The sequence below is a fragment of the Liolophura sinensis genome, chromosome 7 (assembly GCF_032854445.1).
Source record: "Liolophura sinensis isolate JHLJ2023 chromosome 7, CUHK_Ljap_v2, whole genome shotgun sequence".
Taxonomy (NCBI): domain Eukaryota; kingdom Metazoa; phylum Mollusca; class Polyplacophora; order Chitonida; family Chitonidae; genus Liolophura; species Liolophura sinensis.
Window position 1 is genome coordinate 22,242,048 of NC_088301.1, and position 16,288 is coordinate 22,258,335.

The 16,288-nt window shown below is 39.4% G+C and overlaps 1 protein-coding gene across 1 annotated transcript; it reads left to right on the forward strand.

Annotated features, from left to right (window-relative positions):
- Positions 1 to 575: 575 nt before the first annotated feature.
- On the forward strand, positions 576 to 16,052 carry LOC135470240 (probable protein phosphatase CG10417). Its single transcript, XM_064749060.1, has 10 exons — positions 576 to 769; positions 3,021 to 3,090; positions 3,901 to 4,095; positions 4,459 to 5,183; positions 6,576 to 6,670; positions 8,108 to 8,219; positions 8,844 to 9,078; positions 11,086 to 11,215; positions 12,660 to 12,753; positions 14,513 to 16,052. Exons 1-10 carry the CDS (start codon positions 659 to 661, stop codon positions 14,984 to 14,986), a joined length of 2,241 nt encoding a protein of 746 aa, XP_064605130.1. The 5' UTR covers positions 576 to 658; the 3' UTR covers positions 14,987 to 16,052.
- The last annotated feature ends 236 nt before the right edge of the window (positions 16,053 to 16,288 follow it).

Sequence of the window (16,288 nt, forward strand, 5' to 3'; positions counted from 1 at the left end):
AGACCCAGACATACATTGACCCATTGTTGTCGTCTGCTTTTCCTGACCAATCATGAAATGGCTATGATCTGCATGTGATTTTCTTATCCATCCGGCAATGTAAAAATGCTACTTAATCGTAATCGCCTTAAATAAGGTTCTTTCATATTTCTCTCTTTTCACTTCAACAAGGAATATACACAGGAGTTAATTTTTTTGTACTTGTGTTGGAAGTTTATCAGAGCAAATCGATAATAATGCGATAGGTGCTTGGCAAATGGTGAATTTGTCCAACTCAATTTGTAGCTTCTTGAAATGGAAGAAAGTCTTCCAGAAGATCTTGCAACTCTTTCAGCTTTGTTTCGGAAAGCTTAGGAGAGCTTCTGGAAACGGAAGAGCTCAATCAACTAGATAGAACATATATTCTGGAAGAAGACGAGGTGTACCTTGGTGATCCCATGTGATTCTGCAGTGACAAGGTACGAGACCAACCATACCAGACCTAGAAGCTAAAATACAGGGCGCATAGAGTCTGCGAAGTAGTCTACGTAATAATATTTGAGTGCTGCACTGAAATCGGTCACGTGATAGGCTGTCATGAAACCGCGAAATAAAACACGTGTGGAGAGCTAGGAAGAATTTGGCCCAAAAGATCGGTTTCCGAACACCGCGTCGAAAAATGGGCGTTTACCTGTCCTCTCCAATAACTGAAAAGGTTTCCAACGACAGGAAATGTAAAAAATTTACATATGGCGCTTCCTCAATGCAAGGATGGCGTATGTCTCAAGAGGTAGAGTAGCCATTTTCTTTGTCGTGATTGTGATGTCATGTTAACTGATTAAATAAAGAAGGTTTGTAATCTTTCCGTTGTTTAAGCCTGGCGGAAAGATGTAACAAAATGGAAAGCGATGTGATCTGTCTCTCGCGCGACTCTGCGTGATGTAGATCGTGACATACACAGTCAGTTCTACACAAGAAATTCTAGAGTGATATCATAACAATTAACCGTAAAGATTACTGTTCGTCTATTGAAATCATGTATTGACAGACAAAACATTTTTTTTGTTTTGTCAGAGGTTATGACCTCCCTGAATTATAAAACAAGTGATTGAATATTTCAAGAACACAAGCATAATCAAAATGACATCCCATAATATTATTATATTGATCAGTAGTTGGTCGGTAGTGTAACGTTTGATGAATAAATGAACAACAGACAGACGGTGAGGTGAAAGATAGCATGGGAAGGTATAGGATAATGATGCCCAAGTCATAGTTCATTTCTTACATTTCGCCTATATTCATCTCTCTGTAAAATTAGTCATACTCACTACCAAAATTGCCTTTAGTCAGTGACATGTAACAAAACATGCTCTACACATGGATATGTTGTATGAAGTCCATATTCTTGCAAATGATATCAAATTAAAACACTTTTTGTAATTTAAAATGTTAAACTCCTTGAGCTCAGTTTCGGCGCCAAGAACTCATTGCCTCGGGTGATGTCATAATTATTCAAAAACCAGTGGCATGCTGGGGAATGGGCATGGACAGTGAGTGAGTGCTTGGTGCTTGGGGTTTAACGTCGTACTCAACAATTTTTCAGTCATATGACGACGAAGGAATCTTCAGGGTGCATGTACGTGTAATGTGCCTCCTTGTTGCAGGACGGATTTCCACCGCTCTTTAATTTAGTGCTGCTTCACTGAGACGACTTACCGAAGGCAAGTAAGCTGCCCCGCCCGAGCCATTATACTGATACGGGTCAACCAGTCATTACAACTTCCTCTTTTAAAGTCTTAGGTGTGACTCGATCAAAGATTGATCTTGGATCTACCGGTCCCGATGCGGACGCTTTAGGCATGGACAGTAATTTGTTTTATAGTAGGTTCCGCAGCATACCGTTAGAACAAACTCCATGCAGTCTACACTCTCAGCAAATAGACTACATTGTTTTTTATAACAAAATTTCCTAACATCCAGCTTTAAAACCATACTGCCGTGAGATCACGTACTGCAAGAGATAAAATAAGATTCATTCATTAAGGTTACATTATATTAAACGTGCAAACAATTTCAAATATAGCAGCGTCGGTTACACGGTTCACAGGTAAATCAATAGTATTGTATGACTGGTGTCGCCCTCTGTCAAAACATGTTGAACTCTGCCCAATATAAAGCATGTCATTGTTTTTTTAATAATTATAACGTCAACTGATGCAATGGGCTCTTGCTGTTGAAACCAAACCTATGGACTTTAACACTATGAATTAGAAATAGTGTTCCAACATAACTGATTTTACAGACAGCTGAATATAGGAAACTCTTTAAAAGAAACAGACTATAAAAAGCCGTATTGGCCCGCTTATGTTTGTGATCTCGCCTACCGCCATGTTAAAGCTTAGCGATGTTGTAGAGCTAGGTTGTAAAGGCTAGCCCAAGAACTGTGTTATAGGATGGTATACTATTTGTGAGATGATGTAAATATATGTGCATGACGTGTACAGTATTGTAATGTGGGAAAGTTGATGTTACAGTATTCCTTTGTGCCTTGATGTTATTTTATGGTATGTATGGGTTAATCAGTGCTTTTTAACATGGGAGAGTAATTATCGGCACAATAATTATTATACCCCAAAATGAATGACTTTTTTTTCTGAAGTAGTAGGTTAAGATAATTAAGATAATTCAATTAATTAATCATCTGCTGGTGAGATTTTTTCAATATTGTATACACAATACCCACCCATCTTAGGAAGCCCTCAAGATCTGATGTGCCATGAGAACGTCAAGTCACCAAAGACGTCACCATGATGTTGTAAGAATGAAGCTCAAAATTCCCATATTGTTTTGGCAAGGAGCCTTGGGGCGAAAGGAAGAGGCATATATCCATGCTTCTTTTGTGTGTGTTAATGTTTGTTGCATCCAGCTAGTCTTTATATAACTCATTTTTTTTTTAATTCAAGTTGTTTATATTTCGAAAGTATGTAGACTACAGAAAGCTGGCATTGATTTTAATGCTGTCTGTTTTTGTTTTGTAGGATGCGCATAACTGTGTTCCTGAGTTTGAGGAAGACACTTCTCTGTTTGCGGTCTACGATGGACACGGAGGTAACAGAACATGTTTAGATTCTGTGGTTATGAAAGAAAATGAAGATGACATTTGGCTTCAAATAATTCTGATGCATTAAATTTTAGACGTGACCAAATGTGGAATTGAACCTGTACCTCTTATTTGTGGGGTAAATGTTTAGTTACTCAACAGTTTTAAACATTTTGGAGCATGAATTCTTTGACCTTACCTCTCCAACTTCCTGCACAGTTCCAATTTGCTGCATGGTGCTATTTAAATGTCCATTTACTGCATGGTGCTATTTAAAGGTCCATTCACAGGATGGTGTTATTTAAATGTCCATTCACTGTATGGTGCTATTGAAATATCGATTCAAAGTATGGTGCTGTTTAAGTGTCTATTCACAGTATGGTGCTTTTTAAACGTCCTTTCAAGGTATGGTGTTGTTGAGTTCGCTGTATGGTGCCATTTAAATGTCCATTCACTGTATGGTGCTATTTAAATGTCCATTCACTGTATGGTGCTAGTTAAATGTCCATTCACTGGACGGTTCTAGTTAAATGTTCATTCACTGTATGGTGCTAGTTAAATGTTCATTCACTGTATGGTGCTTCATGGTGTCATTTAAGGATAATAGAACCTCTGAGAATTCACTTCTTTGTTTTTTTTTTTCTTCTTTTTTATTTCACATTTTTATCTTCCAATTTATTGTCATTCCTGTCACTTGAAGATGAAAGCCAAATTTGAATTGTACGGTTTTGTATCATCGTGTCAATTCAGATGATGTCCTATCAAATGCGGTTTGTCTACGTTGTCACTTTTACAGTGGTCTTGATGACGTGTTTCAGGAGCTGAAGTAGCCCAGTACTGTGCCCTGCATTTACCAGACTACATAAAACAGACACAGGCCTACAAGGAAGGGGACCTAAACAAGGGGTTACAGGAGGCTTTTCTGGGGTTTGATGAAACACTTACATGGCCCCACATCATCAAGGAGCTGAAGCATATAGCAGGCGTTGATGATGATGCGGAGGAAAAAGAGGGTAAAAAGAAAGAGAAAAACAATTTTTGTCTGACATTAATCTTGAGTTCTGGTTTTGGTATAGAAAAGCTCTAAAGGTATAACAACAGCAATAATAGCGTTTACATTGATGTGCTGTTAAACTGAGAAGTGTTTCATTCGACCATCATTGTTTGAATGGGGCAGAAAACCACAGGTCAAAACCACCACTGATTATTTACAAGTAAAGAAAATATATCTATTTACATGTTGGAAAAGCACTTGCGACACTGAAGTCATATTTTTATTCTTTCAGTTTTACTTACTTGAGGCCTTGGTTGAAATTTCTTGAAAAAGGTTAGGCATATTGATTTTTTCTCACTTGAGTGCTACTTTGGTGTTTCAGCGGGCGTTGTCCCAGCTTCTCGCAATGAAACAGACATGCTGCTTGCAGAAGCAAATATGCCCCTGGAGGACGTTTTAGCTAAATATGACTCTGAATCCGGAGTAAAGTCACAACTGCTGAGTGTCAAACATGCAAAACAGCATTTCCAGTCGCCAGTCATTCGACCCAAGTGTTCAACCCCTTTAGACAAGGCTGGGGGTGACATGAAAGCTTATCCTGAGGCTGCAGGGTCCTTTGAGGAGTCATACAGCAGCAGATCTAGTCATTCAGAGGAAGCGAAGTCTGCGCGTATATCACTGGACAGTAAGTTAGCCAATGGACATGCTGATAATGACAATAATTTAAATATTGAGAAAGAGATCAGCCAATCTGCAATTGGGACACCTGGTGTGAGTATAATCACAGCTGACGAGTCCGGGATTGAGATCTCCTCAGAGGGTGAAACCAGTCTGTGGAACGGGAAGGTCGGAGAGGATGTGGATAGCAAGTTGTCTCCTAGCCGAGAGGCCGCTGCAGACCCCACCCCATCGTCCACCACTGATCAGCAGAACTGTGAACCACCAGTCACTAAGGAAGAAGATGTGTGCTCCTCATCCAGTACTTTGGATGGGGTAACCCCATCCTCAACAACCTCCACCACGACTCCATCATCAAGCACGGCAGCAGAGGAGCCTGGGCCAGCCTCAAGCTCACAGGAACAACCACCAGGGGGCAGCACTTCAGAGGTAGGTCAAGGGTAGGACCTTGGGATTCATTTTCATATCGCTGGCTTAGACAGTTAAAGCATATGATCGCTGTCACTGTCCGGCCCTTAATCAATGAGGTTGGAGGTTTAACTTCTGTAAAGTTTGTCAGATACGTGGAGATTAGTAACTCTTGTTCTTGCCATCCATGAATCTGGTTGTTGTCAAGTGTGTGAATAATGCTTGACAAAGTGCTTAACTTCAACCAAATAAATAGATCTATGTTATATTTTTTTCCATGGAGCACAAACAGGCAGCAACTGTATATTGATATATTGTATTGTTTTTAAAATAGTGAAGAGTATTATTCAGTGAATTGACTTCTAAAGTTTGCAGTGGGTTATCAAGTGGACTCGGGATAAAGGGCAAACCTTACACAGGTGTGATGTGTGACAAGTTTAGACATTCATTTTTCTACGAAGTTTATTTACTTTTGTGTGTGTGTGTGTGTTGTTTTTTGTTTCTGTAGCATTTAATGTTGTCACTGGAATAGTGCAAGGCAAGGAAACATTACGTACACGTTTAATATGTTTAATGTTAGCTGCAAAATAGCAGGGAAAATGTGGGTAACAAGGCTTAAAAAGTCAAGCAGCACAGAAAAAAGATGATACAGGGCTCAAAAAATGTTGAAAACATTGAAAAGCCTGAAAATGAGCCAGCTTTGCACATATGTTGTGGGCAATCTCATACTCCTCACAGCGCATGCCCTGCTCTCAAAATTTGATGTGCACAACTTCCACCACTAGTAGATTTTGTATAGAAGTCATGAACGCTTCTGAGCTCACTGCAGTGGGCAGGAAATGGTGTCACAAATAAAAAAAACTCAGTCTTTTTTTTTCTAATAATATTTCATACTCAATAGGATTCTGACCGACAATTTTATTGATGAAAACTGATCATAGATCAACACGAAGATACCAGAGGTAAGCTTAAGCCTAAATAAGCCTATATGTGTGTTTCAATAGGCTGCAAAGGTGGAGCTTATCTAGTGGTACTGTGGTGTAAAGCGAACAAAGAGAGCAGCATATATACGTTGTAAGGAGTGTGGGCTGATCTGTGAACAGACCACTGAACCAATCTGAGCTTAGACTTCATATACGTGTAGTTTGTTCATTGTCTCTGGAAGAAATTTGTTTTTCATCATCTTCAAAATTTCCTCCTGTAATGCTGCATTCATGAGAAAGTTCAGCTTTTACATGTAAGATTATTTTGCATTGCTTGAAACATTTAGAACATTAAAATATTTACTCCAAGTAACTTGAAAAATTGGAATTTTGTGTCAGCAGAAACCTGGAAACAGTGTACAAACTCTGACAGTATCAGTGATGTTATTTGACAGTAAACCATTTCGTGTGTGTTTCTCTTCTCCCACAGGAACCAGTAGCAGGCTCATCATCAGGATTAGCATCTGTCCTTGACATGGACGACAGTGAGGATGAAGATGATGACAGTGAGGATTATGAGCAGGGGTAAGGGAGCTAACTCTTCTCTTACCACAAAACCTACATTTCACAGATAAGGTTCAGATAAGGTCATCCGTAAACAATTTTATCGCTGGAATCACTGGTTATTCAGTGCATTTGGATGTCACTTCACTGTCCTTCGCAACTTCTAGACTGCAGTTTTAGAGAAAGTCTGGGAAATACAGGATAATGGTTCCTTTTGGAGGACACACAGAGATGACTCAGTTATTTCCCCTTATCTGTCCTGTTGGTGGATGATCAATATCTTCCTGTCTCACATTTTCTAAAACTGCACGCTTGACTGGGTATATATATATATATATATATATATCAGGTGGGCAAAAAAATGGGCTGTACTTTGATGCTGCATTGCCCCATTATCCTTTGGTCAAATCCTTTCAAACTTTAGACATTCAAATGGCATGACTTTGTCAATATACTGACCAATTTTCAAGGTCATAGCTTGAGCAGTCTGTACACAGGGTTAAAATGAAAACATAGCCTCAAAAACCGACGTTCCAGTGACCCACATTGCATCACCTGTCAGGTGTCATTAGGGTTGCACGGAAAAATTCACTGAGGATAAACTAAAAGCACGCATCAAGGACTGCTTGAAAAAAATTACTCTTAAGGAGATTTGGGACTCAATCAGTTCACGAAAAAATGTTTGTGTGCCGTCTACCTAGAAGATGGAGGACCAATTGATCACATGTTCAAGTAAAACAAAGTAGAAGATCATTTTGAAATGTCTGGAACATGCGTTTTTGACTCTATTTTGATTTTGGTCCCATGAACAGAGATCTTAAAGGATGAAATTGAAATTTTGTCTGTATACTTAGGACATAATGGCTTTTTAAACCCCAAGCACTCACTCACTCACTCATAATGGCTTTTGAGTGTGTAGATTTTTAGAAGCTGACGTAAGAGGGTTTCGGAGATATTGAGTGTCAAAGTGCGGCCCATTTTTTGTATGCCGACCCGATATGTCTACACACACACACACACACACCAAACACACACACACACACACGAAGCTTAAATTGTGTAACTTTTTTCATTACTCGGTCTGAAACTTTGAGAAGAAAGTGTTCAGTTCTACATTGACCATATTAAATTCACATTTTTCAGAATGCACCATAAGCTGCTGAACAGAGTTTTGTCTGCTATATTTTCAGCTACCCTAATTCTTCAACCTTTTCAGCGGCCCCTGCAGTCAACATTTTGAAACATTCCGAGAGAACTTTGGGGTGTAGAGAAATAATTTGCACAGTTTTATGAAGCTTACATCTTTAACGACACAAAGAAATCACTTCAGCATCATGTTCATAGTAATTTTATGCATAAATTCACTGAAAAAAGTGCTTTAAAGGTTGAAAAGGTTGAGGATTTATTGCAATCCTCTTCGCAGAAATGAAGGTTAATCTATAATGTGTTTGTGTGCAGATCGTCCTGCGAGGAAGCCAGTGAAGACAGCGAAGAGGAAGGAGATGAAGAACTGGAGGAGATTGATGGGATGGTGAGCCGGGACCCAGTACTGCTTAAACACGAGGAGGAGGTTAGTACAGTGTGAATTCTTGCTATGCTTAAAGACCAAAATAGCTTTGAGATATTACCTCATTTTTGTACCACTTTCTCATGTAGTAAGCAGCTGAAATGACTTGTACAGCAAGTCAGCCTTTTCCGTATGGGAAAAGCATATTTTTTAATCCCGTTACTTGGCACTAATGTGAAACTGGACCTCAAGCCATTGTTATGTCAAAAAATGATTGTGACACAACATCTACAATCTCACAATGTATTAGTGTCTACTGTAACATCGTTTTGTCTTTATTGAAATGAACGTTTGATATCAATAAAATTTCGTTGAGGTCTTATTGCCATTTGTTTGACAAGTTACGCTTAGCTTCCTTTCTCTGTTGCCCAACTCTTGGTTTTAAGTTCATTTATTTTCCATGACACATTATCATAGTTGTCACCCACAATTCTTCTTGGTAAATTTAATAACACATTTTTTCCCACTAATCTCCGTGGAAATTGCACTGGCTGTGATCAAAGTAGTATGTTCCAAGAATCTCCTTGATTAGAGAATACATGCTTCCAGGATTAATTGCATGGCATGAGAAAGGCTTTGGTGTCTTTTTAAATAAATAAAAAAATCAAAATGGATCTTCAATTTCAGCCTGGATCTGATAGTGGCTGTACAGCTGTGTTAGCAATACTCAAGGGCAGACAACTGGTGGTGGCCAATGCGGGAGACTCTCGCTGTGTTTTGTGTCGTGAAGGCAAAGCTGTGGACCTGTCGTTTGATCACAAACCGGAGGATTATCCAGAGCAGAAGAGGATTGAGTTGGCCGGTGGTAAAGTGACGGTGGACGGAAGAGTTAACGGAGGGCTTAATTTGTCCAGAGCAATAGGTTTGTACACAGTATTTATTTATTTGATTGGTAATTCACGCTGTACTCAAGAATATTTCATTTGTATGACAGCAGCCAGCATTATGGTGGGAAGAAACCGAGCAGAGCCAGGGCGAAACCCACGGCCGTTGGCAGGTCATAAACGGCAATGTTACTGTATGGAAAACGGAGTGTGGCAACAACTTGTATTTCCCTGGCTTTAGTTTACGCCTGTTCCATGATGCTCTAGGTGTGATGCTCCACATACCAAGTGCCTATATAAGCTGCTCAAAGGCCTAGCCTTTTTCCATTCACTTCAAGGAAAAAATCTATAAAAATAGAAGTAGGCATCACTTAAAACTGTCGACAAATATACCTTCAAAAGAGTTAATGGCGTTCAAACACTTGAATTGTAAGGTGGACTGTATGGACCATACTATCAAAGTTTAGAAACTTTGACGTCAGAGGAAGTTTTTCCAACTCTAATCACGACATTGAATGTTGGAATAACTATTTTTAACCCATGAATAAAAGATGACTGAAATAATGTTCCCGAAAATTTCATTCCTCTGGTGAACATCACGAAAAAAAAAATGTAATGAGTCCCTTGATACTGTCAGTATGGCTCATAAAACCCACCATAGTATTTTCAAATACTTGAATGCCTTTCAACACTCAACATTTATGAAGAAATAAATGAAAGTATTTATACGCATTGTTTTCAATTGTCTGTATGCTGAACCTTACTTCATATTTTGGCTATCGTTTACTTTAAAGTGACTTGACCGAAAAGTTATTGGAGGGTTGAATGTGTCCAGAGCAATAGATTTATAAAAAGCAATCTTCTAACCAGAGGTTGGAAATGTGACAAGTGAAAGTGTGCCCAAGATACAAAATGCCCAAAATAAGGCGCCTAAAAGGCTAAATTTTTGCCACTTAATTCATTGGGAAAAGGAAAAGGAGTATTCGTTTTAACTCAGGAATGTGGTGAATTACTGGCAATCTTAGCAGGACATCAGATATTTGTTTATTGACTTTGGATACACTCAGATGGTCATACATTAGAATAGAGGGTATAATGTCCAAATTATCGTATAATCAAAGCTAAAATGTGTACCCTATTTTTTGTTTTTTGGTTTATGTATGTACACCTCTCCCTCATTATATCACACTTTATTACAACACTCGCTTCAAGATAACACTTCTGCTTGCGGAGGAGTAGATCCAGGGTCAATCCTGGGTCAAGTCACACCTAAAATCTTAAAAGAGGAAGTTGTAGATTTCTCGCTTGGTGTTCAGCACGAAGGGGATGGTGCAGCAACTGGTTAAGTATAATGTCAGTATTATGGCTCGGGTGGGGCGGCTTACTTGCCTCCGGTAAGTTGTCTCAGTGAAGCAGCACTAGATAAAAGTGCGATGGAAATCCGTCCTATAACACGTTTTATGCACTCTAAGGACTCCTTTGTCGTCATATGACTGAAAAATTATAAAGTACGATGTAAAACTCTAAGCACTTACTCATGCAAGATAACACTATCACAAATGTGTCGCCTTAAATTTTTTGCAAACTTGTTATTGCACACACATCTGTTAATGGATGAATGCTATCAAAAGTTAGAAAATGTTGTTTGCACTCACAAGATTGGCTGCCAGGTAATTATTTAAGACACACCTAAATATGTTGATTTGGATTCATATATGTCACAGGCTGTCAGCATCTAGCAAACTACATGGGACATGCTTCACTTACATAGGCAGATTTGTAAGCTCGCGCTAGGTGGACACTGGTGGACGCTGGTTGATCTGGCTGAATAGTTTGGGTACCCTTTTGACTGATGTTTGAGTCCATGAACATTTGCATAAAAACTTAAAGGTGTGAAAATGTTATTTTTTTGGAATCGCTAACGTTTACCCCCAAACACTTGATGGCTTCAAGAATGCCCTGTATAGGGCCGTTTCCTCCTCTGATAAAACTGCCCGTCGTAGAAGTGGAAAATTTTTCAGTTCAGTGTCTTTATCTTTATTCAGGGGACCATTTCTACAAGAAGAACTCTGCCTTGCCAGCTAAAGATCAGATGATCACAGCATTTCCTGACATTCAGAGTACTGTGCTGGGACAAGAGGATGAGTTCCTCGTGCTGGCCTGTGATGGTATCTGGTGAGTTCGTACAGTTTAGGGTCACAGCACACTAAGCCAGATCTGCCTGAGAAAAGGCAATGTTGTCTTAAAAAAAAAACATTGAAAAAAACAATAAAAACAACAGCAGTGGCGGAAACATCACACTTGCATAATGGTTGAAGTGATACAGCACAAGCTTTTGTTGATAGTGTGTAATCGCTTCATAGGGTGAAGCCATTAGAATGAAATATTCTTAAAAGTAATGGCTTGATGACTCCATGATGGACTGGTGTTGGCTTGATGACTCCATGATGGACTGGTGTTGGCTTGATGACTCCATGATGGACTGGTGTTGGCTTGATGACTCTGATGGACTGGTGTTGATTTGATGACTCCATGATGGACTGGTATTGGTTTGATGACTCTATGATGGACTGGTATTGGTTTGATGACTCCATGATGTACTGGTGTTGATTTGATGACTCCATGATGGACTGGTATTGGTTTGATGACTCCATGATGGACTGGTATTGGTTTGATGACTCCATGATGGACTGGTGTTGTTTTGATGAGTCCATGATGGACTGGTATTGGTTTGATGACTCCATGGACTGGTATTGATTTGATGAATCCATGATGGACTGGTTTTGATTTGATGACTCCATGATGGACTGGTATTGGTTTGATGACTCCATGATGGACTGATGTTGGCTTGATGACTCCATGATGGACTGGTATTGGTTTGATGACTCCATGATGGACTGGTATTGGTTTGATGACTCCATGATGGAGTGGTGTTGGCTTGATGACTCCATGATGGACTGATGTTGGCTTGATGACTCCATGATGGACTGGTATTGGTTTGATGAGTCCATGATGGACTGGTATTGGTTTGATGACTCCATGATGGACTGGTATTGGTTTGATGACTCCATGATGGACTGGTATTGATTTGATGAGTCCATGATGGACTGGTATTGGTTTGATGACTCCATGATGTTAATCACCATTCCAGACCTTTCTTTTTTTTTTTTGAAAAAGTCATTGAATTGAAACTTGATTCATGATTCCACCTTCAGAAGTTAAGATCAAGTTTGTGTTTTGGGCTGTTTGTTTTATTTCATCAAAATTATGTCCATTTTTGTCCTATTATGAACATAATATCATCAGTATGACGTCAGAGTCTTCCAGGTGTTCCAATGAGACAGCACTGAATATTGCAGCATTGAGAGCGGTCTGTTCCAAAAAGACACCCTCCTCATATGACCAAAAGCAAAATAAATACCAGTGGAGCTGCATTGACATTGCATCTTTATAATAGATGGGTGTGCCTTCAGTAGCGGATGTGACTTTGAGTCCAGGGTCCAGTTTCCTCCGTTATTGAACTTCTTAAGTATGGTTTTAAACACTAAAGAAATAAATAATAAATCAGACTTCACTTTTAGGCTTAAATATTGCTGAGACTTAAGATTTTTTTCTGCAGGAATTACATGAGTAGCCAAGAAGTGGTAGATTTTGTGAAGAAGAGGTTGGAAGATCCACTGAAAAGAGAAACTCCTTCATTAATTTGTGAAGAGGTAAGGAACCTGACCCCTGATGGTCATCCAGTATCATAACCACCCTAAACGGGGACCTAGTGGTCAACATGCTAGTGCAGCACATTGACCCAGGATCCTCTCAGCAGTGTGATTGTTGTGAGCTCAAGTCCAGCTCATGATTTTCTCCCCTCCAGTCATATTTGGGAATATTTGGGATTGTCTGCCATCAACCTCTGTTGGGTCGTGGATTCCTGTGGGCTCTTCCTGGTTTCCTGCCAAAATAATGCTAGCTGCTTTACTTTAGGCAGTCACACAGACCTAACAGTCTCTCCCCCCCCCCCCCCTCCCCCTTTGTAGAACTCAATAATTACTATCAGGACTTAATCCAGCTGTTCCCTCTGAAATGTCCGTTGTGTAAAACGAAGAAATATGAAAGCATCAGCCGTTTCACCCATTGACAATTCTTGTGTACGGCATAAAACACCAATCAAATAAATAAGTAAATAAAATAAAACACCAGTCATTCCAGAAATTGTCACATGCAGGCTCCACGTTGGCGTCTTCATTCTGCAATGGGGTGTTTCGAGTTTGAACTCTTTTATTGTTGAAGGTAGAAAAAGTCCAGCTGTACAATTTGCTGTTCCTAGATGTCCTTTATAACAATACTTGAACAGATAAAAACAGTCTATACAATTCCATTTTAAAACATGCAAAGTCAGTAATAGATCACTACATACATCAGCTGAAATCATATATGAATAGTGTTTCAATTTACTGGTTGAAATAATGTATCAAATATCGTGATCGAAATGTAGAATGTGATTGCGCTGTTCTAATTTTGCACCATTTAACAATCGGTTTGTCCATGTCAACATACATTTTCATCAGAGTTTCATCAAATTTTTCCACAACAAAAGTATTTGATTCTTGATTAATGTCATACTAAAGAATCACTTATACCAAGGCAGGCAGTTTTATGGGCAGAGGAAAATGGGATGCCTGGGGTAAACCATGAAGTTTGGAAAGTTTCTGACCAAAGTTCTCACTTGTGACGTCTTCCACCTGAAATATGGTGGGCATATCTGTACAAGTGGCCTTCAAAGAACATTAGACTGCGCTTGTGAGTGCTGTCTACCGCTCACTGTCACCAACAAATTCACTATCCTAGTGAAACATCTGAAATGCTAATGGAATTTTCATCACCTTCTTTGGCAATTACATTTTTTATTCTATGGTACACTTTTGTTGAATAAGAAAGCTCCCACACACTGAAGTCAAATGTATTCATAATTCATACATAAGTTTTTTCATAAATTTACTGACTTGTCAGCCGAAAACAAAAACACTTTATAAGTTTTACCGTGTGACCTCCGAGGAAGCAAACCTAATAGTTTTGAGTTGGAACTCTTTTGTCATCAAAAGTAAAAACAGTATTACTGTGTCATGTGAATGGTGAAAAATGTTAGGTAACCTTTGTTGACATTAGTTGACTGATCACCTGTCCAACCCTTTTCCAGAGGCACAAATAACACCTCTTTCCTTTGGGAATTTCTCAAGTTCACAACCATTCAGATTTTCAATCTACTCTATCATTCCTCCCCTCTAAATTACTTTCTTCAGATGCCCATGTTCTAGTGATTGTGATCAAAAACTGTTCCCTAACATTTTTGACAGGTCACACGATACAGTTTGACACAGTTGCCCTCTTTAAAGAAAGGTTTCTTTCTTTCATTCATTCAATTTGCCAGGCATTTAATGCTGGTTATTGTTTAAACTGATGTGGGTTTTGTCTTTGTAGATCTTTGACCACTGTCTTGCTCCAAATACCATGGGTGATGGAACAGGCTGTGACAACATGACATGTATCATAGTGCTGCTGGATGAAGCCTTCAGGGCTGCCGGGCCAGCCGTTGCTGGACAGCCAGAGCCTCAGCCTTCTGGTATTGAAAGTGAAAGTGAAAATCAGCCAGGTGGGCTTAAGAGGGATTCTAGTCAGATGGAGTCATGCCCAGACAGTGAACAGACAGAGAAACGACCGAAGCTCGAGTGCTCAGACAATCAGGCTGCAGACGCGGACAGCACAGAAAAAAACACAGACAATGAGATCGGAGTAGCAAATGACTCGACGTCCGAAGTTAAAAACGAGGAGGTGAACTCTAAATTGACAGTCGATGGTGAACTGTCAGACCAGACAGTGAGCGGCTCAGATGAGCTGATCCCAGCAGTTAGTGGTCAGAAGACTGACCCTACCACAAAGGGATATAACAGTTGACAGTCGCACACGTGTCGTTTTACCACAAATCATGTGACAAACTAGCCTCGAGTCCAGGTCATTCTCACATCACACCCGCCCCTTTTGCATGTAGGAACGAGCACTCTACTCTTTCTGCTTTTTTTTTTACTGTTATTATGATTATTATTATTATGACTACATGGATATGCACAGCTTGTATCTGAGCGCTCATTGGATATGAATTTTTACTATTAATCAAAAAACTGTACAAAGTGAAGATATCAGTATTTCAGCTATTTCTACCATAGTGTGCACATTTAGAATGTGTGGATTACCTGTTAAAGCATATGTGTGTTTTTTTTAAAGTGTTGCTGAAGACTGGAATATCAGCTTGTTCTGTAAATGGCTTACATGTGCAGCTTGTGGTAAAACTACATCTTGACTAGGAATAGAGCATTTGTCAATTTCACTGTCTTGAGTCGTGTCACCATTTAATACCATTTCTTGGGCTGGTCTCCTTCAGTCATTGGTCTTGTGGAGTAGACTGTATTTAATCTCAGCAGGGGCCTCCCTTGAATTACCCCTCCTTAAGCCATTTTCCCCCCATATAAAAGGCATGCTACTCAGAATCTTGCTATGGTTAGGTGGAGCATTGGAAAATGGCTGATGGCGTCGTCTAAAAGTTTAAGGGTCAAAAGTATCAGGTAAATGATGGCAGAAGAACAGGTGTGTTGAGCTGAGGATTATTCTCTTATTTACCTGCATGAAGAAGGATAATGAAAAATCTTATGCAAGACTACACAATTCCGGGCACTTCATTTGCATGAGGCAGTGGCAAGCTGACGAGGAGGCAAAAGGTTGGAAGGTATAAGAAAATGAACAACATAACATCATTGAAAAATATTCTGAAAACTGCAGCTGAAAATAACTGGAAATGATAGTATGCAAGATAAGAGATAAAAGTTAGATAAACTCTGCGCAACATATGTACATTGTGAACTTGAACACAGTCTAGAACTTTCAGCTGAGTTTCGTAAACTTCCATGTTATTGTTGGATAGTGTTTTTACGAGTTAAGCAGCAAATTGGCATATGTTCGTGGCCTTGAATGCTATGCCTTGAAGCAGGTGAAACCGTGTTAAGGTAAATGTTAAATGTGGTACCCGAGAAAGAGATGTATGTATTGAGCTCAGGTTTAGCATACGTGTCAGAGGACAATGTCACAACCCAGATGTTACATTGTTGACCACTAGCAGATGCTCTAATTACTGTAAATTACAAAATTCAGGACCTTCATATTCTTGCGTGTATTACTATAAGAATACATGTCAGTGGTAAGGTA

Coding starts and splice junctions, on each gene's coding strand:
- LOC135470240 (XM_064749060.1), top strand. CDS start 659: ATGGGCGTTTACCTGTCCTCTCCAATAACTGAAAAGGTTTCCAACGAC. Junction 770..3,020: donor GATGGCGTATGTCTCAAGAG/GTAGAGTAGCCA, acceptor TTTGTTTTGTAG/GATGCGCATAACTGTGTTCC. Junction 12,754..14,512: donor CTTCATTAATTTGTGAAGAG/GTAAGGAACCTG, acceptor TTGTCTTTGTAG/ATCTTTGACCACTGTCTTGC.